The 24754-nt window shown below is 37.7% G+C and overlaps 1 protein-coding gene and 2 long non-coding RNA genes across 11 annotated transcripts in view; 1 reads left to right on the forward strand and 2 right to left on the reverse strand.

The window, feature by feature from the left end:
* LOC311432904 overlaps positions 1-24754 on the reverse strand; it is a 587624-nt gene that overhangs the window by 439686 nt on the left and 123184 nt on the right. The window lies entirely within an intron of this gene.
* Positions 3537-24754, reverse strand: part of CDH10 (cadherin 10) — a 111758-nt gene continuing 90540 nt past the window's right edge. For 6 of the 9 annotated variants that reach the window (XM_084510291.1, XM_084510290.1, XM_084510293.1 and 3 more), the window contains 5 exons: positions 18221-18357; positions 15928-16049; positions 7703-7811; positions 5515-5766; positions 3537-4629 (listed from right to left, as the gene is read on the reverse strand). In XM_084510291.1, the coding sequence (XP_084366417.1) occupies positions 4136-4629; positions 5515-5766; positions 7703-7811; positions 15928-16049; positions 18221-18357 (1114 nt within the window). In that variant the 3' untranslated portion in view covers positions 3537-4135. Of the gene's footprint in view, positions 4630-5514; positions 5767-7702; positions 7812-11530; positions 12369-15927; positions 16050-18220; positions 18358-24754 lie in introns of those variants that run through there. The other 3 variants (XM_084510298.1, XM_084510297.1, XM_084510296.1) reach the window with 2 other exon arrangements.
* LOC311432133 lies at positions 5580-14868 on the forward strand. Its single transcript, XR_014689838.1, has 4 exons — positions 5580-5704; positions 11170-11210; positions 12227-12251; positions 14839-14868. It is a non-coding gene; the product is annotated as an uncharacterized lncRNA (long non-coding RNA).

Below are 24754 nucleotides of genomic sequence, written 5' to 3' on the forward strand. Positions count from 1 at the left end.
AGTACTTACTTTTTTCCCAAATGTTGGAAGCTGAGAGGAACACTCAAATATTTTGTTTTCTGCTACAATAATGGCATACCAGTCTGAAAAGCAGAACATGGGGGCAATGGTTGTGCATAGTGAGAAGCTCTGTAGCCCTTAACAGATATCTTTGTAATTACTCCAGTAGGAACAAATTATAAGAGGTTTGGAGGAGAATAGTGTAGCAGATTTGGTTATTTTTCTTGCAACTTTGTGTAATAGGTAGCCCAAGAATAAATTCAAAAACCATTGTGGGAAAAACTGATTCAAGGGAATCACACTGGGCAATGAGTGAAAGAAATGAAGGGTAGACACTTTTGATAGATGGCAATGTTATTGATAAATAGTTTGACAAGCAGCAAAACTTTTTTTTTTTTTAATTTTTCCTACAGGCTAGGAATAGTATTTTTATATGCTGTTGAAGTGTTGAAGTAGCATTGGTGGAAATGTTACCATGTGACAGTGATGAGTAAAAAACAGCTGCATACCTAGGGGTGGCAAGTGGTGGATTTGTTGATCTGATGATATGCAATGAGACAATTTTGATGATTTAGGTGTTTTTATTTTTATTCACTATTTAATCTGCTTAAACAGTTCTTACCAATAACCATTTCCCGGAAGGCCCTGTGAAATGTTATTTTATCTATTATTGTTCATATATCTGGTTAACATAAGATCTTGTACAGCCCTCCTTTCTCAATATTCATAGTTTATGTATGTATGCATGTATGTATGTATTTATTATTTGGTAGAACAGGCACTAAGAACTCACTGTGGATTCAATGGTTACAATAGTTTTGAAGTTTCTGAATTTTTAAACATTCATTAGATTTGTCTTGTAAGTAATTCAGATGTTCCACCTGAAATGCAGTATTTTCACTTTGTTTTGTCTGGTCTTGTAATATTTTTATCATAAGAAGGTATAGAGAATTAATTTGGACTAAACAGTACAAAAGTCTTATCTCTTTGTTACATTTTGCTATATTTCAGTCACGTATGTGACTAGGTTTATCAGGTACTGATTGGGAAGGGGGTATCCTATCTTAAATTTTCTCTACTTTTTCAAGTCATTTGGGAGTTTCACTTTCCAATTCTTCACCATTCAGTGGAATAAGAGACATTGAAATAGTGTCCTTGATTCCTTTCTTCTCCTTTTCCATGGCTTTCATCTCTTGTTCTAAGGCCCTAGGTTTTACTAAGCTGCTGTGACTCATTTATGGCATGGAGAACACATTATTTATGGACTATTCTATGTTTGAGTGCAATATTAAAGACCAGACTCAGCTGATGATGCAGTTCCTAAAATAAATTGAATATGACAATGAATTATGAATTATGACTTCCTGAGTATTTTTTATCATTTGCCTACATGGATGACTGCATGCTCCTAAGGAAACTTTCACTGGGATGCAGTATTTGTACAGTAACATGGTAGATATTTGTAAACTGAGATGTTATTTGTACAGTAACATGTATACTGCTGAAATTTTTGTTTGTTTGTTTGTTTTTTCTTTTTAATTCCAGAGTGTATTGGGAAATAAAACTCCAAGGATATGGCAAGAAGTAAAAGTAATTTTCATTTACACTATTCATATAATATTTTTAGTAGTATATTTATATGTCGCTATATGTTTCCACAAGGTATACCACTATTTTATTTAATAGGCCATGGAGGTTTCAATTTTAAATACTAGCATAAGGTTCTGCTCAATCATTATAAAATAACCTCCTTAAAGGTAGTGGCAGAGAAAAAAAAAATCATTAAGATTCAGAAATAAATACTGCAATGCAAATCAAAATAATAGAGTCTTATTTGATATTTGCTGATATATTTATGAAGGGAGGTGGGTGAGGGGTGCTTGTGTTTTTTGGTTTGTTTTGTTTTCAGGAATAAAACAAAGAACCTTACTGAATTGCATGTAAAAGTGTTGTCTGGGTTTGTGTAACCCAAATCTTTTTTTAGCAAAAGGATGGTGATGGCAAGCAGCTGTATTACCACCTTTATCTTCTGTCCTAGTACATACTCAGTTAAATGTACATGGTGTCACTGGTCTCAGTGCTGTTGCAGACAGAGAACAATATTGGAAGAGAGCCTTTTGGCTATATACATATTAAATGGATTAATTTTATATGTTTATTTCCTACTGGTACGTGTTGAAGGACAAATGAAAGTTGGGAAAGGAGGAAAAATTAGATCCATTTCAATAAATAATCATAAGAAAGATCATAATCATAAAAAAATGTTCATATGGCTTTTCAAAAAAACTTTATAATACTAAATATCTAAGATGTTTCTTAATATTCTCAGAATTATTTTTCTATTAAGGAATATCAAAATTCCTTTGCTAATGAAGGTACTATTGAGTGAAATGAAGAAAAATCCATAATCTTCAAAGTTTCTTAATGGAACAAATACTTTAATTTGATATCAAGTCAATAAAAATTCGGTCTTCATTGCACCAAAGTAGCTTGCATAATGGCACTGTATTCAGCTTTCAACTTCATTGGGTTTAATCTCTCCATTTAGGAGAAAAAATATCTGGTGTAATAAGAATGCAGCAATGCACTTTTACAAGGACTAATGCATTTTCAATACCTGTTGATTTTATGCCAGTAAGAAGTTAACGGAGATAGAGAAGGAGAGATTGTCCTTCAGATGTGTTTCTTCCACAGTAAAAAAGTTATCATGGAACCTCACATCCTACTTTTTCTCTGAAATTATTTCCTCTCGGAAATGTTTATAAATCCCAAAGTGCTTGTTTGCGAAATAGATTTCTGTAATCTGAAGACCGTGGGAAGAAAGAGACATCCTAAAATGTCTTGGGATACATACTTTGTTTTGTGATAGCTAGGCTATGATTTCTGTTCCGGTTGGCTAGTTGCTCAGTTCTCTTTTTACTAGACTTTTCCAAGCCATCAGAAAACTCAATAAATTGGGTGGGAGTGTGTGCTAGTTTTACTGGCACTTTGTCAGCCTTCAGCCTGGCAGTTTTAAAAGAGATTACTTTACCCTCATATAGTTGCAATAACATGCAGTGGTTTGTCATTTGGCTTTAGAAAAGGTTGGTGCATAAAAATAGCTGCTTAAACATCTTTCTGCACTTTCTCTGTTGCAGTTACAGATCACCTCTAATGATGCAATTGTGATTCAAAATGGAGGATGATAGAACAAATAATCTGTTTTCAGAATTAATTCTTTTATGAATTAGTTATATCAACATGTTTTTAGAATTGTGTAATTCATGTTGAGACAAAATAATAATTCATCTTTTTACAATAAGATAACAAAACAAATTTTCTCCTAAACATGACAGCTTTAGGAAGTCGAATTTTCAAGCCAGCAAATAGATCTACGATTTGCTTCTCTCCCTGTGAACACATGCACTTTTAGCATGTGTTCACTTATATGCATGCAGCATAGAGATATTGGCACTTGGCTGTGCTGTCACTGGAGAAATGTCATGCTTTCTTCAAGCCTGGAATTGATGGCCAGAACAGGCAGGCAAGCATCAGCATAGTTGTAAAAACTGGTTTATTTCTTACAAATAAATACAAAAATATAAATATAAAACATTGGCAGATAGAATTTGATGAAATGAAGTTGCACAAACTTTTTTTTTTTTTTTTTTTTTTTTTTTAAACCAGCTGCATATTACACTTATTAACACCACGTGTACAATTTGTTTAAATGTTAATGTACAGAACGGGACATACTTGGTTTTTTCTTCTTTGCCATCTTAAAAGCTGCACTTGCAAGGGTAGAACATGTATCTAACAGAAGCGGCTTGTACATGAGGTTGCTTAAGGGATTATCACCCTGTTCAAATTTCTGAAAGTAAGGTATTTTTTACTTTAATTACTAAAATGGACAACACTGAATTTCCATAGCTTTGGCTCTTGGAAGGTGATTAAATAAAATGCTGTATATATTCCAAGTGGCATTCTACTAGAAAGAATGAATGACATTAATGGACAAACTGGAAACAAATTTTAAAAGGAAACCATTGTGCTGAGTGGCAGGAAAATTTTCCTGAATGTTAAATACTGTTGAGTGCAGAAGGTGTCTGTAAAATTACTTCCGCTCAAAGGAACCAAAAATGTAGCCTACTGTAGGTTAAGAAGCGTCTTTGTCACTTTCTCCTCCACCATACATTTCAGCTAACTTATTAAACCGAGGGCCCCATTCTCGGAGGTAATCATAGTTTTGGTCTCCTTCGGTAGTACCTGACTCTAAGGAGCTCAAGGATTCAGCTATTGAATCATTTCCCTCGTAGGCATAAGTTGCAAGTGAGTCATACGGTGGTGCAGAAGGATCAGTATCGTGCTCTTTTAGCCTTTGGTTAATGAAATCTCGGACATCTGTGTTATCTGGTGCTGAAGGAGTCCTCCGTGGTACAAATAATGTTTCAGGGATAATATCTCGTCGAAGCTTCTTATCTTCGATAGCTGCAGGATTCCTCAGTGTGCCAATATCAAAGGCTTGGGTGTCTTCCTCTCCACCACCTTCATCGTTATAACTCACAATGTTGTCTCTGATGTCCTCTTTAGACAGGATCAAAGGCTCCTTCTTTCGTTGCCTCTTCAGAGCAGCAAACAGCACCACTATAACTTGAAGGGAGAAGGAAAGAATGGGTAAAGATCTCAATTGAACAAGTTCTTAGTAGCAGAACCATCAGATACAACAGATTTACATCAGCAACATTTCACCAGCTCATTTCTGCCTGATAAATCTGATAAATGGATAAACTTCACTGTTCCCATTAAAGTAACACAGTAAGGGCTGTACCAAAATGTGCTTTTAATGCAAACATTGTGTGTGCTGCTTTACAGAACCATGAGCTTTGTCTAGCGCTCCTGTAATAACTTTGATGAGCGTTACAATAGCCAGGTTTATTCTGAAGTTCTTTTCCTTTTTTTTTTTTTTTTTTTAAAGCTTGGAGTATACTGTTCAAACTGTTTTCCAACTGGTCATTAAGTGATATTCTAAAAACCACAAAATAGTGTGTATACAAAATTTGCAAATTTTTTGTTACCCCACAGAAACCTCTGGATAGACAGTGATTTAATATAGTAAAAGTATTCACTAGCATATTCTATGTGAAATATATACTGCAAGTTGACTTTAGGTATTTATTTAAATAAAACAAGATTTTTCCTCTCTCTCAAAACAAGTAAGTTAAAAATGAAAGAAAGCGATTTTTGATTATGTTATTCCTTCTGCCTGATCTCCTTTTTTAAAGACAACAAAAGGATAAAAATGCTGCTGGTTATACACTGATACATTTAACACTCTGGAACCTGATTTCATTTTTACTGTGTCCAATTTCCAGGCAAACAGTTTTTGCTTTTTTTTCTTTTAATTCGCAGTTGAATGTTTCTTGCAAAAGAAGCAAAACCCCTGGTCATTAATTCTACCAACCTGCATAGCTTTGTAAAATGTGTCAGGCCTGACACATTTGCTCACAGGGGAAAATATACATTTATTTTTCTTACCCAGCAGGATGATGATGCAGAGGAGAATGGCAATCAGTGCCCCTGTGCTGAGGCCAGCAGGGAGGAGCAGGGCCTCTGCATTGCAGGATTGCATGTTTCCCCGGCTGTCACAGGCGCATACGCGTATGGTCAGCGTGCCAGTGCTGCTCTGGATCGGGTAGTCATTGTCTGATATCACCACCGGTAGAAGGTATGTACTTATTTCGTGTCGACTAAAGCCATTCCTTCTTGTCAAAATTCTGGCAGTGTTATCTAGATTGATTAAAATATACTGTTGTATTGTATAGGAATATAGAACATGTATCACATACAGTACATGCAAGCTATAATATTTTACGTCACTGGTAGTATTTCAAAATGGGCTTTTCCTCATATCATAGTGATCCCTCTCTTCTCTAGTGACATTCACATTTAATCAGAAAGCTATTTATGATTTTTTATGTACAGCTGGCCTGCTCCTCTGTGCCTCTGCAGAACCTCTGAGTGTGATTTGAAAAGAGGATTTCTCAAAGCTTAAAATGTTTTATAGATTAATGCATGCAGTGCACAACACAGTTCCATTCCATGGCTAAAGCCCTGAAATGAAGTGGCCAACGGAGAAAAAATAACCTTCCACTTCACGCTGTTTAACAAGCACTCTGTTCTGAAAGATTCTTTCCATGGATCTTCTGTGACAGCACCCAGGGGAATGCTATCTGTAAATGCAGGATGAGATTTTCCACACTAAAACACTTTCAACATGCTGTAGAACAATGAATTATATACTTTAGCACATGGCGTAGAATTTTTGTTGGAAATTTTTTTCAGGAATTCAGAAAACTGAAAGATGGTATTCCTGCTCAGTTTTGAGATGTGAATTTAATAAACTGTATTTGTGGCAAACGAATCTTAGTTCTACGTAATACATTTGAGCATCAAGTCTATTCAATGCAAGGGCAGAGAAGGAAAGAAAAAGGTACTGGAAAGAAATGAGCAACAGGAAGAGACTGTTCTATTGTCAAAGCCACTTTATGTTTATGAAAATGTAAGTCTACACTACAGTTTTGGACTTTTTAGCCCAAAAGAGGGAAAATATGGACATTAGAAGGAAGATATCATTTCCATCACACGTGGATTTCTTGAGGTAAATGGTTAGCTATCTTGCCAGCCAATATCAGGCTGAATTAAAATAACTCATGCAAAAGGAAGAAAGTAATTTTGGATAGAAAAGAAACACCAAGGTCAATACCTCTACATGCTCAGGTCATAATCACTAGGATGTAATATTTGTTTAAAAAATTAATTGATATTTTTTTCATGTCCTCCATGAAGGAAAATACAAAGTTCTTCTTTACTACATCCCTTGATTGCTTTGAGGTATTTGCATGCTATTTGTTTCACTCAGTATCAAAAACAATTTGTCTGACGTGTCTTTAAATACCTTTCTCTGCTGCTGGGGAATTCATAAGATACACAAACAATTTCACTCCAGTTCTTCACTCTCCCTACTGATGTAGTTTGTATCTAACCCAAATCTTCCTCAAGTTGTTTGCAGCCTGTTACTTCCTGTATTCTTCATCATTAAAATATAATTATTCCCATTGCCTTTATGAATTTAACTTATTTGAATGTTACATTGTATCCCCTCATTTAATCCTTCTGTGATCTACAGAATCTCTGTTAATTGTACAGAAAATGAAGGCCAAAATGAGTTTGTTGTCCCACAGAATCTTCTGAAATTTTTTACCTGATAAGAGCTGAGGAATCTGACAAAGAATCAAAGGAAGTAACAAACTGGTGCTTGGAGTCATCATTTTCATTCATCATCACAAAGAAGCAAAACAGAAATCAGGGGAATTGGAATCAGACAGAAGGCTAAAGTGAAACATCTAACCTTGCGACGTGAAGCCATTTTTGAAGCTTTTTTTCTCCTCCCTTTATTTGGTTACTCACCCTAAACCAACACTTTCACTGATTTTCTTTATAACTTTTTTAATTCTATTTTTTACCAAACTAACTTTTGCCTTTCCTGCACAGATGAAAATATAGAAGTCCCAAACCACAAACATCCATGAAGAATTATTATTGTTAGCAGTAGCCTAAAGAGCTTGTCTATATATTGGTAGATATAAAAGAAAATTCAAGATATTATAGGCATGTATATGAGATAGTAAAGATACAATTTCCATGGGCTAGGCATGAATTTTACCTTCATTATCCTGAACAGTGAAGTTAGGGTTTACAGCAGCTAAACTGAAGAAAAATTTTTGTCCCCCGAGAGGGTCATCTTTGTCTACTGCACTTATGGTCTGAATAAGCTACAGGGAAGAAAAAGCAAGCAAACAAACAAACATCAACAAAACAAACAAACAAGCATACATCTAGTTTGTTTACACAACTGTGATTATTTTAAGACTAGAAGAGTTAAGAAAATTTTGTATGCAAACTATGTACATATTGACTTAATACTTAAACTGCAGGACATATTAGCTGAACAAATGTTGAAAAAATGTATCATACAAGTTTTCCAACAAGAGAGCCCATACATATTTCATATGGTGTTACATGTACACATGTAAAATGGTCAGCTTATAACTTAGTCCTCCTCTGTTTCTTTTTTTTTAATACATATTTATATATTTTTGTAACTACATAAAGAACAAAACTATGATCAAATCAACACCTAAAACAGGAATTCAGAGGATATATATATGTGTATATACATAAATATATATATATATATATGATAAAAATGCTATTTTATCAGATATTAGATTTTATTAGATGCTTTTGGTAAGGAAGTTAAAGTTTCAAATTAAATTTCAAAATAAGAACATTTGTTTCTAAAACAACATTTTTCTGTTTCTTAGTAAAGCAAAAGATACAAATAAGATACTTGAAATTTAAAATGCCAGTTAAATTATATGGATATATTTCTACTTGTGAAACATGTAATACATAATGCCATACAGATTCACCACCTCAGGCTGGGATCTGAATCTGGTGTCACTGTTCTCTGAATAAGCTGCATCAGATCTGTTTGATGCTTAAATGGAGTGTTTTCTGCAATCCCTACATTTTTTTTTTGTTGTTGTTTGTTTGTTTGCTAGTAATAGTAAAACTTTCATCAATGTTTGTGTATCTGTCAGGTAAATAAGTGTCTGGCTTTTTTTCCTCTGACATTTCTAGACCTAAGGCTATCAAGGAGCCACTTACCAAACAAAACACATTTTTTGTTTTCTCCATTGCTTTGTTTCAGTGCTTTGTGTGGTGTTTTATTTTGTTTTACACCTTAGCAATAAAAACTATACCTATTGCTGTTTTGTGTGTGTGTGTGAGAAAGAGAATGTTCAGTTATTTTCTTAAGTTTAACTTGCCAAAAATAGATTAATCTTTAGCCTAGGTCTTTTTTTTTTATTCTTCATATCTGATCCATCATTTTAAATTGCAGTGTTTTTTTCGAGCATGCAATAACTTCTAATTTTTGACACAATTCCTTCCCTGTGGCATACTTGTTAAATTCTTTGGTTTTCCTCTTCCCCTTCCTCCAAATACATCAGTTTTTAAGGTTTTGTCAGGACCAATCATCTTTAACATCAATGATTGCACTATACTCCAGTTTAACAAATGCATGATTAACTCCCAATTTCTTTCTTGTACATCCAGAATACAGCAACAAATTTCTTCATGAGGCAAGGATTTGAGTTATTTTAATACAGCACTTTATGTTCTTTCTCATGTAGAGTTTTGTCTTCCTCTAAATTTGTTTAATCACATAAAACTCCAAAATCTTACTGGATGAGCAAAACAGATAATACAACTGTAGTATAGTACTTGCTTTTAAAGAATGAATCTTTTAATTATTTAGTGAGTTTATAAGTAAATTGGCAAATAAATCTTTACAGACTTTTCCAAAATTAAAGATATTTCTTAAGTCAAGAAAAAAATAGTCCGTTTTACTTCACAAGTGGAGACCATGAACACAGTCAGTTGTTGGTGTTAAGCTGATGAAAATCCAGTTATCTACTTGTGATTGTCCATACCCATCTTTTAGAATAAGTATTTAGATTTTTTTTTATTGCCTAGTTGTTTTATATATATAATTTACAGAGGTTACTAACCCACCACAACAATATCAACCAGTGTCCAGATCCCTTAGCAGAACAAACTGCAAAAAAAAAGTCACCTATTAACTTTCCCATTCATCATTTCTTGTAGCATTTGAAGTTCTGAATTGAATACTGATCATGTTTGACAATATAATACATTTTGTAAGCAAATTCAAGTAATTTGCTTATATTAGGAAGAAAAAATTCTTCTTGTGCTTTTTGTTTTTTGGTTGCAAGCATCCTTTGGATATGAAAATGTACAGATAATTTGGAAATGCTAAGAAATGTTTGGCTGACTAAATATTATGCAGTTTCCTATTAGTTACTGATATGTATCTTTAAAAGGTAAAGTTTTAAGGACAATCTTATTGAAACAATGTGTTTATGTGCATTATCACATTTATAGCATCTCACAGGTACATCACAAGTAACAGCACTATTTGTTTTGCTATTGTTCTCAATTAGAACCTAAGCTTTTAACAATCCTTGCAGATTTAGATATTACTGATAATTTACACTGAAAGTGCTTTACTAGCTCCTTTTCAAATAAATGCATATACACATAAAACAAGCACTCATCATCTCCTGTGCAAGCCTGGAAAGTTCTCCTTGCAGTATCTCTGGTGCACCCAAGTTCCTGATGTATGTCAGCACAAGGAACACACACTTTTCACCAGTGTGGGTGAAGTTTATATAGATCAGGGCTTGTGGGCTTCGGAGGGAGCACCATCTTCCTGTCAACTTTCTGAAGCACTGCATATGTTCTTTCAAGACCTGTATGTGAAGCAGGCTTCAGACAACGCATGGCCTCAACATACAAATGAGCAAGGGAAACAGCAGATTCTTCCTATATTGCTGAGAAGTACTCAAAATACAGATGTGTAGCCCACAATCAGTGATGTAGATTGTTTCAGTGATTTCTTTGCTTGCCTACTCCATCTCTCTTGCAGACAATTATAGCAGCATTGGAAATTTGGGTGGGAGATGAGGTCCCACAACCTAAATGGGATGTTTGACTTGTTGACAGTTGAACAAAAAGAGTTATCACAACTTCTGTTTGAGAGTGGGGTGAGGTCGGAAACCTCACTCAGCTGCATTACCATTTGTTGTTTTCATGATTGCTTCTTTGTATTTGCTTCCTCCATTCCTTTATTTCACGGGTTCTGGTCAAAACGAAGGAGAGGAGACACCAATAACCCCAGTGTGCTGGTGTGTCACAGGAAATCGTGTTTTCAGATTTTTTTCAGATTAGCCATTTAGACTTTAAAGGTTCTTCCTCTTCTCTAAGACTTGTCTAATCAACACTTGGATTGGCGTCAAACCCTTCAAACCCATACCATTTGTATCTGACAGTTCTTTGTGTTTGACTCTTCTTTTTCTACCTCGTCCAAGTGATTGCAAGGTGAAAGTGGTTCATAAGACTTACGTTATCTTCCAGACTTTCAGAGTATTGTATTTTCTGTTCCATGTCTTGTTCCTCCAATATTTCAATCTCAGCCTTCTTGGGGGCAATTTATGGATCTTATGAAAATGTGTCTTTGTTCACCCCATTTTTTTTTTTCCACAGATCTAAACAGTTTAGGCACACTTTACCACCGTCTGCTGCAGGTAAATCCAGTAACTCGACAATTTCCATCTGGTTATTATCCCATTGTTTGTGGGCACAGCACTGATGGAAGTAATTAAGAGTGTAAGTAACCATGGCAGCTGTGTTGCACAAGCTTTCCTTTCTGCACAGTTGCTAGGCAGCCACTTGGAATACTATCTGTGTTTTACCAAAGATGGACTCATTCTTGAAGCTTCAAGGACTGATACAGCCTTCGGTATAATCATTTTTAGCTGTTGTTTGCCTGACTCTGAAAACTATGGGCAGTAAATGATTGCATGGTAACTATTAAATATATGCAAATCCACTTGAAGAACAAAAAGACGTTTATCACGGAGTACACCTGTTTATTTGTAATCAAGATCTACATTAGTTCTTCAGCAGCATTTTCTTTTGAAATAGTAGAGAGTAAACCCTGCCTTATAGTTCATCTACCACCCAGAGTTGCATTGTAAATATATATAATATGTCTTACAGCATATTTGCCACTGCTAACATACATTTTTGTTATTTCATAGGAAAACTAAACAATACTGAAACATTAAAGGCTTTAGTCTTCAGTTTCTTATATTTGTCTATACCATTTCATACTATGTTTTTTTTAAATGAAATTAAACAACAACATCCATCCACATACTCCTGTCTCACTAGAAATCCTGTTTATTTAGGAGAAGGAGAAAGTAAAGGAGAAAATAAATAAGATCAAGTTCTACATCACCCTGACTTTTCATGATAAACTGATTTAACACACCAGAATTTCAGAAAGAGAGAGCCTACCAGGAAATAGCTAGTCTGAGGAAGTTTAAATGCTATCACAGCTATTTCAAAAAATGGAAATCTGGGGAACTTTTGTTTCCTTGGAATGGTAATAAAATTATTTTTCGTAGCCTTTATAGACAGAGCAACTGCATTGGTAAGTGTACTGACACAAAACAATATTAATAATCTAAGGGGGTTCTTACATTACATAATATGAATGCAATAGTCACAAAATTTATTTATTTTTTTTGTGTTGTAGATGTGGTGAGGGGCAAGCCTGGTTGGTGAGTATTCCATTGCTCCAGACAGTGCATCAAAACACAAATGTTACTGTTTGTCCTTTGTTCTGTTTACTTCTCATGGTATGGGGTGGGGGGAGAGAGGAGGTGCTTTTGGGTTACCTTAAACAAAACAAATAAACAGAATGTGAATGCATTTTCACGTATGATTTCCTGATGTCATTAGTATTGATGTGAAATACCCTACATTTCATACAGCATGGTTTTCCCTTTGTACTGATCAGCTGTAGGATACCTCCACTATTCCCACAGTATGTTGTTTCATGCATCCTAGCAGTGGCACAAAGCAGTGACAACAGCAGGGAAGCCAAGAACATTACTCCAATGAAAACCAGGCAGAAATATAAGAGCCTTACAGTAGTCAAAGAGGGTTGCTAGCCACTGAAAAAAAATAGATAAAACAGTAGAAACAATGTTGCTGTGTAGGTTGTTTTTTCCAAAACAATTCGCCTTTGTGCTTAGGTCCTCTGAAAATGTAAATAATCTTTTTTTTCTTTCTTTCTTTCTTTCTTTTTTTTTTTTTTTTTCCCTGAAACAAAGTATACATTTGCTTTTAAGTTCTGTGCAAATAAAAGAAAATATGTGTTATTAAGGAAAAAAAAAAGTTATTTGGAAACCCTGTGTTGATTTCCATTACTAAAACTTTATTTTACTGGAGTAAGTCAGAGTAAAACTTTGAGAGTTATTGAATAAAATGGTGCAAAAAGAAAATTCTAGTACCACTAAAACCACTGGAATACATGAAATATAAGGAAATAGACTGAAGGGACTGAAGTAAAAATAGATTAAAAGAGACAGAAGAAGAAAGAAGCAAATATTCAAGTAAATTGACCACAAACTGTAGTATAACTAAAGAAAGGAGGGAGATATAAAAATGAAAGATAAACTAATACTTCAGGATCAAAAGATACAAGAAACTTCTATAAAAACATATAGAGAAAAAAAAAAAAAAGAGAGAGAAGTAACTAAATTACTAGAAAATGAATTAGGAAATAATTTAGGTTTTAAATAGATATTTTGTTTTAATTTCAATAAGTTCAACAAGTTCAATAAGAGAAATAATGAATAGAAAGACATCTGTTGAATACAGTAAGGAAATTGTTGGAAATATAGAGGTAACAAAAGCCATGTTTAACAACAGCTATGTTGGGGTAAATATCCCTGATGAAAAAAAACCACGTTTTTATATGTGGGTCAAATGAGTTTATAAGAAGAGGAGGAGCAAATTAGTGAAAGAAACCTAGCATGATTATATAATTTATGATGAAGATTCAGGAAAAACAAGCAAGCAAAAAAGAATAAATCAGACATTTTAAAATGTCATTTAAAGAGAATTTATGATGAGCTAGACTGATTTATGTAACATCGGCAAAAATTAAAAAGGGAGTAGATATATACATATCTATATACATGTATACATATCTACTAGATTTGGTAAAACTAAGCAAGCATTCTTAGGGACCCAAAAAGATGAAAACACAACATTCCACCATTCCTTATTACTTCTGAGGCTTTGAAAGCTGTAGGGAGCCACGCTGTTTTCCTATCTGCTACCTCTGGCTCAGGCAGATAGTCCTTCAGAGAAAGGGCACGGTTTTTGAAAGGACCAGAAGGGTGCTGGGCATCTGAGGCTGTACAGGTCTGTTACTGCAAGGCCTATGGCATGTGGTGTATGTTTGTTACTCAATATTTTTACATTTTAAATATATATATATATAATCCCCAAGACACATGTATATATGTATTAAAATAACCAGAGTAGGAGAAGATTGTGAAGCACCAAAGACACATGCACACACACACACACACACAAAAAAAAAAAAAAAAAAAAAAAAAAAAAAGAGAGAGAGAGAGGAGAGAGACAGTGGAGAAAAACAATCAGGAAAGAAAAATTAACACACATGGAAGGAACCAAACGTTATTTAGTATGGATTAATTGTATTCAATCCCTCAAGACAGACTGAATTTCAAAATAACAAGTCTTATTAATGATCTTCCAGTTAGCAAGAATATAATTACATTCAAATAGATTACTCGTGTTATCCTGTATTGTATTTTTTTCTCTTCCTGTGAATTGATTTTTTTAAAGACTCAATTGCAACTCAGATTGTTTAAAAATGGTTATAATTATATAATATATATAATAATTATAATTATATATTACATATAAAATGGCACTTCCTTCTGACAAGGGATATGCTGCTGAGCATTATAACACTTCAAATAAATGGGTATGTACACTTATTTAGCTTCTTATTAGTTATAAATACTTAGTCAGGTTTTGTTTGTTTGTTTGTTTGTTTGGTCTGACAGCCATTTCTGAATGTAAACAGAAATTGAGTTTTATTGCAGAAATAAGTTTTATATTTATCTTAAAATTATAGTAACAAATATTTTAGGTAGCTCAGAAAGAAAAGGATACTCCAAAGTACATTTACCTGAAAATATAATGCTGTTTGTGTTCTCTATCGTTATTAAACCTGGACAAAACAGATTCTAAAACTTCAAACAGAATAAGAGTTCTGGATTAATGTGTTTCTTTTTTTTTTTTTTTTTTTTTTTTTTCAACCAGAGATGCTGGTGAAACTGCAAAAGAAAATTCACTTTTCTACATTTTCAATTCTCAACACATATCTTATATTTGAATTGATTAAAATGTTATTTTAGCATTCATTGAAGACACAACTGTCAGAAATTCTAGATTTTTAGTCAGGAATTTCCATTCATCCATCAGCTTGAATTATCTTAAAAATCTACTAGGAGACAAATATTACTCAATATTGCTAAGTATTTAGTATATTATAAATTTGAAGCTTAAGTCCCTTGTTATAATTTCTAACTACTGTTGCTTTAGAAAGACAAATGGCAACCTGAATGTGATAACTGAAACAGTTAAGACAAGCTGGCACTTCTTCCATGTTCTATTCAAAGGTGCTGAAATGCTTACACTGAGTTTCTATTGTGATTGTTTTAGAGGATTTATAACTGGCTGACTGTGCTCTGGGACATGCTGCGCTCTAATAGGAAAACAGTTTTTTAACAGTTCTAATAAGCAGCTGCCTATTAGGAACTGGATATTAAGCGCTGCAGTCATTTCACATAAATTAACGTATGCTTTCTGTAGACCATAAGAAGCAAAACAAAATCATATGTTCCCAGATGAAAAATGTATGGTGTATATTTTATTTTCAAAAGTCTTTGGTGGTAATAAAACAAGTATTACAAATGGAAAAGAAAAAGAAATACAAAGGTGACAGATGTAGGCTGTAATCACCAACAGAATGAATTGAAATATATTTGAGGTTTGCCAGTTGTAATTTATTGAAAATAAATCAACTTTTTAGTAGATAAATATAACATTTTGCTTTCTCTGTGAAGGTAATGGCAAAGCTAATTATGTCCATGTCTCTTGGGCTTATCTAATTAGGATTTAACAATACTAAAGAGTTAGGTTGATGAAAGTGGTAATTCACACATTGATGCTGTTGTAATATATTGGTATTTCACTCTAAGCCTCACCTACAGAGCTACTTGCTACTTTCATTTTCAAAATTTCAAAAGATATTTTGGACATAATTTATCCCAAAAAACAGGCAAGAATGATCTACAATTGAGTGCCATAGCAAAGTTGGATAGTGGAAAGTATTTATCAAAGGCATACCTGTCCAGCTCTTGCATTTTCACAGACAAAGGTATCGTAGAACACAGCAAACTGTGGGGCATTGTCATTAACATCCAAAATTCTTACATAGACAGGAACACGAGTAGTGTCTTTGGGGTTGTCTGACAAGAGAAAAGAGAAGAATAATGAGCTTATTTTCCTACTAAAATTATTCTATCTTCCAAATATAATGAGCAGTAGACATTTAAAATTAGGTTTGAAATTAATCAAAATGTAGCATATAAACTGGTACCAGGTAAGAATCGGGTCTGCTGAAAAGTAAGGAGACGTCTTGCTTAGAGTAAAAAAAGAACAATGTGTTGTTATCTAGTGAGCAATTAATTTTTTTACATGAAAGTAGGGGCTGCTACTGCTAATGTTCTATGCAAATACAGCATGTGAAAAGTATGCCCATTACTATAATGACAAAATTGTTGATTTGGTGGGCTCAGGGGTATCATTCTGATGTAAGGTTTTGATTTGTAATTTTAAATCTGATTTGTTTTACACAGAAGAGACATATGGTTAAAGCTTTCCTGTGCCTTTATTAAGCGGGGAGAAATTCTGATAAAGCCAATATAAATATCCCAATAAAAATCAGAAGTGATTAGAATTAGAGTTTTTTATGTTTAAATTGTCTTAAAAATACAAATGTAGATTTTCAGACCTTAGGTTAAAAACCAACAATAGTAACTCCGTCTACCTCCCAAGATGCCCTACCCCTAGTATTATTTAGAGTGCCCTCTCATTACTTACTATAGGTTAATTCAGTAATACAAGTTCATTGATCCCACTTGCAGATCTAGCAAGAGTAATGCCTGGGAGTAACAAAGTACAGTCATTTCTTTGAATTCTGCTGGCTGGTAGCTAAAATTTATATGATTTTGTTACCGTAATGGAATAGGATAAATAGCAATAGGGATGACTCATATTTATTTATTTTTTTCATTTTAAGCTGAACCAAAGAAAACAGTAAATATTCAGGAGTAACTGACATTAAGTTCACATGTGATTTATAATGTCTTTGCTGAAATGTGATGTGGATCTTTTTGACATGCTGAAATGTTTAAAGTGGCAGGTTTGGGACATTTTTTTCCAAATTTATACTAGATTTCCAAGTGCATTCAATTTTTATCACTGCTCTCCTGTTGTCTCATGTTTCACAGGTAATATTTTTAAATATTTGAAAACTATTCTCCCCCTTCCATTCTTTCTCCAAAACAAATGTACCTCTTTAGAGAAGCTTAGCTGCTCCAACTATATTCTGGCAGGAAATAAGTTGAACACTGTGATATGATATAAGTATAAAATGATAATAGGTTTCTTCAGTATATAAATGCTTCTGATAAGTATTCTTACAACAGTGGATAACACTGTGAAGGAGTGCAAGCTCATGAACATGCACTGCAAAAAAAAAAAAAAAAAAGCTACTGGGTGTGCTCAATACAACCAGCCTACTGCAGGAGACACTTGGTCTCCGACTGCAGAAATAGTACTGGGCAGGCTAAGATTGGTTAATTGTCTGGACATGATGTTCCATTTAGTTCTCTGCATTGTAGTTCCTGCCAGTTGTGCTTCTCTGCTGATCAGCAACTTCTCTGAGTGATTTAGAATTAACCCTAAAAATCAGCGTCTTTGAAAGCACATGACCTTCACTAGCTGATTTCAAAGATCAGATTTTTGTCTCTCAGAAAATTATCTGGCAGAGGGATTAGAGTTAATCTCAACCATGTGGTGGGATCTTTGCTTTCCTCGTTGTACTTTCAACATGAAAGTATCTACAAAAAGATGATGTAAACAGTCCAAGAAAAGTTACATCTTAGGGGTCAAGTGGAACCTAACTAACTTGTAAGATTCCAAGAGCTGTAGGTGTGGATACCAAAGGAATAATAAAATTATTCCTAAGGAAATGAAGAAACCTAAAGAGACAAAAGCATAGATTACCATTTTGAATTCTGCTACTGTAACATCAAAATCTGTCATTTTCCTCAAAGGAAAGAAAGGGAACAAAATCACTCCAGTGTTACTACTTAATTGGGTGACATTTCAAAAGTAGCTTGGATATTAAAGGTCATTGAAGGAAGAAGATGGGGAAAAAAAGCAACATGGAGATAGCTGCTGTTATCTATTACCCCAATTTAATTTCCAAGAATATCTTACAGAATTGGGTGGCAGGAAGGAAATGTTTTTTTTTTTTCATTATTATTTTTATTTTTATTTTTTTGCATGGAGCCACAGCTGTAACTTTGCAGGCTAAGGAAAACTGAATGAAAAAAAGATCAAATTGGCTTACTGATCTCAGCTGCTATAACGCTAAGATTGTGCCATTGTGATATCTCACGGTCAAGTGGCTTAGAAGTATAGATGGACCCATTTCCAGAATGAATATTGAATATCCTGTCAAGGTCTGTGTGACGATCCAGAGAAAACCTGCACACAAAGAAAGAAATTATTGTTAAAAGGATAGAAAATGAAAAAAAGCATGTTTCACAGCAAGTCAATACACTTTTCAGGTTCTATACATTACATTAAAAAGGTTGCTTTTTATAAAACAAATATTTAGTTTTTGTAAATTTGGTGTTTCTTTTTTTTTTTCCCCACGCTGATCATTTCTATTTATTTTAATGATTGTTTCTAAAATTGAAATTGCATGTGCACATTTATAAAAATTCTTAAGAGTAATTCTGTAGAATGAGGAATAAAAATTGAACGAATTTCATAAATATGATAAAATAGAGAATATTTGATCATCTGAACATCTATAGACCTGTATAAGAATCATAAAAAGTAAGTCAGAATTTCAATATAATGATTCAATGATTGCTTTAATCCATAAAGGAAAATTCTCTTTGATGTACTGTTCCTTTAGACTGACACAGACAGCTAATTTCTGAGCTTTTCAGAAGTGGTGTTATAAGCTCTCCTTATACTTTACTTATACACTTACATACTTTAGGATATGTTAATTTACTGGAGATGAAATTAAAATATATATATAAAAAATAAGTTCATATGCAGAAATTTCACTTTTATGAACATGCTCGTGTCAAAGGACTTTCTATAGAATCATAGAATCATAGAATACCCTGAGTTGGAAGGGACCCATAAGGATCAGCAAGTCCAACTCCTGGCACCACACAAGTCTACCCAAAAGTTTAGACCATGTGACTAAGTGCACAGTCCAATTGCTTTTTAAATTCAGACAGGCTTGGTGCAGTGACTGCTTCCCTGGGGAGCCTGTTCCAGTGTGCAACCACCCTCTTGGTGAAGAACCTCTTCCTGATGTCCAGCCTAAACTTCTCCTGCCTCAGCTTAACACCGTTCCCGCGGGTCCTATTACTGGTGTTTACAGAGAATAGGTCACCTGCCTCTCCACTCCCCCTCACGAGGAAGTTGTAGACTGTGATGAGGTTCCCCATCAGCCTCCTCTTCTCCAGGCTGAACAGGCCCAGTGCCCTCAGCCGCTCCTCATACGTCTTCCCCTCTAGGCCCTTCATCGCCCTCCTCTGAAAACTCTCCAACAGTTTAATGTCCTTCTTGTACTGTGGTGCCCAGAACTGCACACAGTACTCGAGGTGAGGCCAGACCAGTGCAGAGTAGAGCAGGACAGTCACCTCCCTCGACCAACTAGTGATGCTGTGCTTGATGCATTCCAGGATATGGTTGGCCCTCCTGGCTGCCAGGGCACACTGCTGGCTCATATTCAACTTGCTGTCAACCACAACCCCCAGATCCCTCTCTGCAGGTCTGTTCTCTAGCACCTCATTGCCCAGTCTAGCACCTCATAGCACCTCTAGCCAGGGTTGCCCCATCCCTGGTGCAGGACCCGGCACTTGCCTTTCTTAAACTTCATGCAGTTGGTGATTCCCCAGCTCTCCAATCTGTCCAGATCTCTCTGCAAGGCCTTTCTACCCTCATCCGAGTCCACAACTCCTCTAAGTTTGGTGTTGTTGGTAAATTTGCTCGAAACACCTTCAACTACATCCAAATCATATATAAAGACATTGAAGAGGACTGGCACTAAAATGGAGCCTTGAGGGACCCCACTAGTGACCATCCGCCAGCCAGATGTGGCCCCATTAACCCTTTGAGCCCTGCACATCAGCCAATTGCTTACCCATCATATGATGTTTTTGTTAAGTTGTATGCTGGACATTTTGTCCAGTAGGATCCTATGGGAAACCGTGTCAAAAGCCTTGCTGAAGTCCAAAAACATCACATCAGCTGGTTTCCCTTGGTCAACTAGATGGGTGATCTTATCATAAAAGGAAATCAGATTTGTTAGGCAGGACCTACCCCTCATGAACCCATGTTGGCTGGGACCAGTGACTGCATTGTCCCCCAGATGCGCCTCAATAACTTCAAGAACCATCTTCTCCATAATTTTACCAAGCACTGACATGAGACTGACAGGCCCGTAATTGCTAGGGTCTTCTTTCTTACCCTTTTTGAAAACTGGGACAACATTTGCCAGCTTCCAGTCTACTGGGACCTCTCCAGATTTCCCAGGATCATTGAAAAATAATTGAGAGAGGTCCCGCAATGATGTCAACCAGCTCTTTAAGCACCCTGGGATGACTCCCAACCAGACCCATAGACTTGAATGGATCCAGGTGGAGCAGCAAATCCCGCACACATTCAGGGGTGGTTGGGAGCTTGTCATTCCCACCGTCATGGTCCTCCCGCTCAGGGCAACCAGGGTCCCGAAGCCCATCATCAGCATTTAAGACAGAGGTGAAGAAGGCATTAAACGCTTTGACTATGTCATTGTCTGTGAGGAGATCTTCCCCGTCAAGTAGTGGACCTATATTTTCTTTGGTTCTCCTTTTTCTATTAACATATCTAAAAAAAACTTTTTTATTGTCTCTCACAGACATGGCCAGCTTCAACTGAAGTTGGGCTTTGGACCCACAAATTTTCTCCCTACAAACACGAACAGCACCTCAGAAGATCCCTGGTCAGCCAGGCTGGCCTTCTGCCCCACCTACCTGCCTTCTGACATTTTGGAATTGCCTGACCTTGTGCTTTTAGGAGGCAGTGCTTAAAGACTGACCAGCACTCATAGATGCCAGTGCCTTCAAAAGCAGCTTCCCAGGGGACCTTGCTGACTAGTTCTCTGAGCAGCCTGAAGTCTGCTTTCCCCATATCCAGGGCTGAAGTTTTGGTGGCAGTTTTCCTTCTGTCGCCATAAATTCTAAACACAACCACTTCATGGTCACTATGACCAAGACGGCTGCCAATTGCCACATCTCCCACAAGACCCTCTCTGTTTTCCAGCAACAGATCAAGGAGGGCACCTTTCCTAGTTGGCTCCCTTAGAACCTGCACCAAGAAGTTATCATCTAGGTACTTTAGGAACCTCCTGGACTTGCTCATGTCAGCCCTGTGGTGATCCCAGTTGATGTCTTGTAAGCTGAAATCCCCCATAAGGACAAGGGGAGTTGATCTCGAGGCATCTCTTAGTTCTACAAAAAATAATTAATTGGCGTTGTTGTCCTGGCCAGGTGGTTGGTAATAGATTCCCACAACGATATCCCCTTTATTTGTTCATCCTTTAATCCTTACATAGAGGCTTTCAACTTTGCCATCCCCAACTTGAAGTTCCATGCAGTCCAGTCCATGCTTCACATGCATCGCCACCCCACCACCTCACCTACCCTGCCTGTCCCTCCTGAAGGGCCTGTAACCATCTATTGCAGCACACCAGCCACAGGACACATCCCACTAGGTTTCGCTTATGCCAATGATGTTCTAGCTGTGGGACTGGGCCAAGACTTCTAGGTCGTCCATTTTATTCCTCATACTGCATGTGTTTGTGTAGAAGCACTTCAAACGTGCTTCCCTACACACAGCACCTTGTGGAGCCGACTGAAGCACCTCACTGGCACACAGTCCCTCTGATTCTAGCACACCATCCCTTAGCTCATCACCGCTGTGCCTGGTTTTATCCCCTTACCCCTTCAACTCTAGTTTAAAGCCCTATCTATCAGCCTTGCCAACTCCTGAGCCCAAATCCTTACCCCTCTCTGAGAGAGGCACATCCCATCTGGTGACAGAAGGCCGGGTGTCATGTAGACCTTCCAATGATCGAAAAACCCAAAGTTCTGTCGGTTGCACCAGTCCCGAAGCCATGTGTTAATGTGGTGAGCCCACTTGTCAGCATCGATCCCCCCTATCAGAAGGACAGAGGCAAACACAACCTGTGCCCCTGATCCTTTAAGTAGTTGCTCCAAAGCCCTAAAGTCCCTTTTGATCACTCTCGGACTTCTCGTTGCTACCTTGTCATTACCAGCCTGAAAGACAAGTAGTGGGTAGTAGTCGGTGGGCCGTACCAGGCACTTGACTTTCTTAGCTAAATCTCTCACCCGAGCCCCAGGGAGACAACAGACTTCCCTGTCAGTTGGGTCCAGTCGGCATATCAGGCCCTCTGTCCCTTTCAGACGGGAGTCCCCCATGACAACAACCCTTCTGTCTTTCTTGGCAGATGATGTAGCAATGCGGGGGGTAGGTTGCCTTGCCTTAGGCACCCTCTCCAACTGGGACGGGCTTTCGTCTACTTCGTTGTTCTGACTGTCGTGTTCTAGAGCCTTGTACCTGTCATATAAGGGTAGATGGGAAGGTGAGGTGGGCAGGGAGAGGGCTCGCCTACCACCCTGAACAGGAACCTGCCTCCATTCCTCCCCGTGGCCTAGGTTCCTTCCTACTGCCTGGTGGGATGAGGGGACTTTTGTCTTCTGTGTAGCAGAAGGCACCTGTGCTGTGGCAGGCTCCTGAGTCTGTCTCAGAGAGGGCAGAGTACACCTCCACCAGTCAGTTTCCCTCTCTGACTCCCTGATGCTCCTGAGCCTGCTCACCTCCTCCCGAAGCTCCTCTACCTGTTTGAGCGGCTCTTCAACCTGGGCACACCTCCCACAGGCATACCCCTTGCTGCTACTGTTGGATATTGACAGGAGACTCGGGCACACCCTGCAGCCGAAGACCTGGACGGCGCTGTGTTTCCCCAAGCCCTCTATCTGAGTAGCCACATCAGTGACTGTGGCTGGAGAGGCCACAAGAGATGCAGAGGCCATGGTTTTCTGCCTGGTTGATGCCATGGCCAGGTTTCTCGCAAGCAGGCTACCAGTACCAGTACCGAAGGCAGAGACCGCTGCAAGGGAGTGGCGAGGGGCCCTCCCTACTCGCCCTGCCTGCGCTAACTGCAGCGCCACTCCCTTCTGATGCACCACGCCCTGTTTGCCCGCTCCTGGTCGCTGCGCTCCCTAGGGGCTGCTTTTGAACGGCTGGGGAGGGGACGCTGCTGCCTCCGCCTACGCCTCATCAGCCTCCCTCGCGAGGGCTGCTTGGTCCTGGCGGTTGCCTCGGCTGCTTCGAGTGGCCTCGATGCCAAAAAAAAAAGCCCTGCCTGTATCGATTCACCACTCCGTTGCAGAACGCATCTGCCCCAGAGCCGATCGCCTTGGCAAATGGTGCTATATGGTGCTACAGATGCTATCCTTCCATGGGCAAAAGTTCTACTAAAATAAAATAGCAGAAATGTTAAACTACAGTCTGCAAACTGTTCTTTCCATCAATTTTTTCTAATATTCAACACTGCCTTCAAAGCTAGGATCGAACCTTTGATGTGGAGTTAAGTGTAATATTTTGTGAGGTACAGAACATTTCTCTACTTCTGGCAGAATTGGGTCAATTTATCAAAAAAAAATCTACTGTACTTGTACAATTTGATAGAAATAATTGTTTATGTTCATGTTTGTATGAACTTTTATGACTGACCTAAACATTTCATAGAATCATAGAATCATAGAATATCCTGAGTTGGAAGGGACCCTTAAGGATCATCAAGTCCAACTCTTGACACTGCACAGGTCTACCCAAAAGTTCAGACCATGTGACTAAGCGCACAGTCCAATCTCTTCTTAAATTCAGACAGGCTCGGTGCAGTGACCACTTCCCTGGGGAGCTTGTTCCAGTGTGCAACCACCCTCTCTGTGAAGAACCCCCTCCTGACGTCAAGCCTAAATTTCCCCTGCCTCAGCTTAACCCCATTCCCGCGGGTCCTGTCACTGGTGTTAATGGAGAAAAGGTCTCCTGCCTCTCGACACCCCCTTACGAGGAAGTTGTAGACTGTGATGAGGTCTCCCCTCAGCCTCCTCTTCTCCAGGCTGAACAGGCCCAGTGACCTCAGCCGTTCTTCGTACGTCTTCCCCTCCAGGCCTTTCACCATCTTCGTAGCCCTCCTCTGGACACTCTCCAACAGTTTCATGTCCTTTTTATACTGTGGTGCCCAGAACTGCACACAGTACTCGAGGTGAGGCCGCACCAGCGCAGAGTAGAGCGGGACAATCACCTCCCTTGACCTACTAGCGATGCCGTGCTTGATGCACCCCAGGATACGATTGGCCCTCCTGGCTGCCAGGGCACACTGCTGGCTGATATTCAACTTGCTGTCTACCACTACCCCCAGATCCCTCTCTTCTAGGCTGCTCTCCAGCATCTCGTCGCCCAGTCTGTACGTGCAGACAGGGTTTCCCCGTCCCAGGTGCAGGACCTGGCACTTGCTCTTATTGAACTTCATGCGGTTGGTGATCGCCCAGCTCTCCAACCTATCCAGATCCCTCTGCAAGGCCTTTCCACCCTCATTCGAGTCCACAACTCCTCCAAGTTTGGTGTCATCAGCAAACTTGCTCAAAATACCTTCTATTCCTTCATCCAGATCGTTTATAAAAATATTGAAAAGTACCGGCCCTAAAATGGAGCCTTGAGGGACCCCACTAGTGACCGCCCGCCAGCCTGACACAGCCCCATTTACCATAACCCTTTGGGCCCT

The sequence above is a fragment of the Aythya ferina genome (assembly GCF_964211825.1).
Source record: "Aythya ferina genome assembly, chromosome: 2".
Lineage (NCBI taxonomy): Eukaryota > Metazoa > Chordata > Aves > Anseriformes > Anatidae > Aythya > Aythya ferina.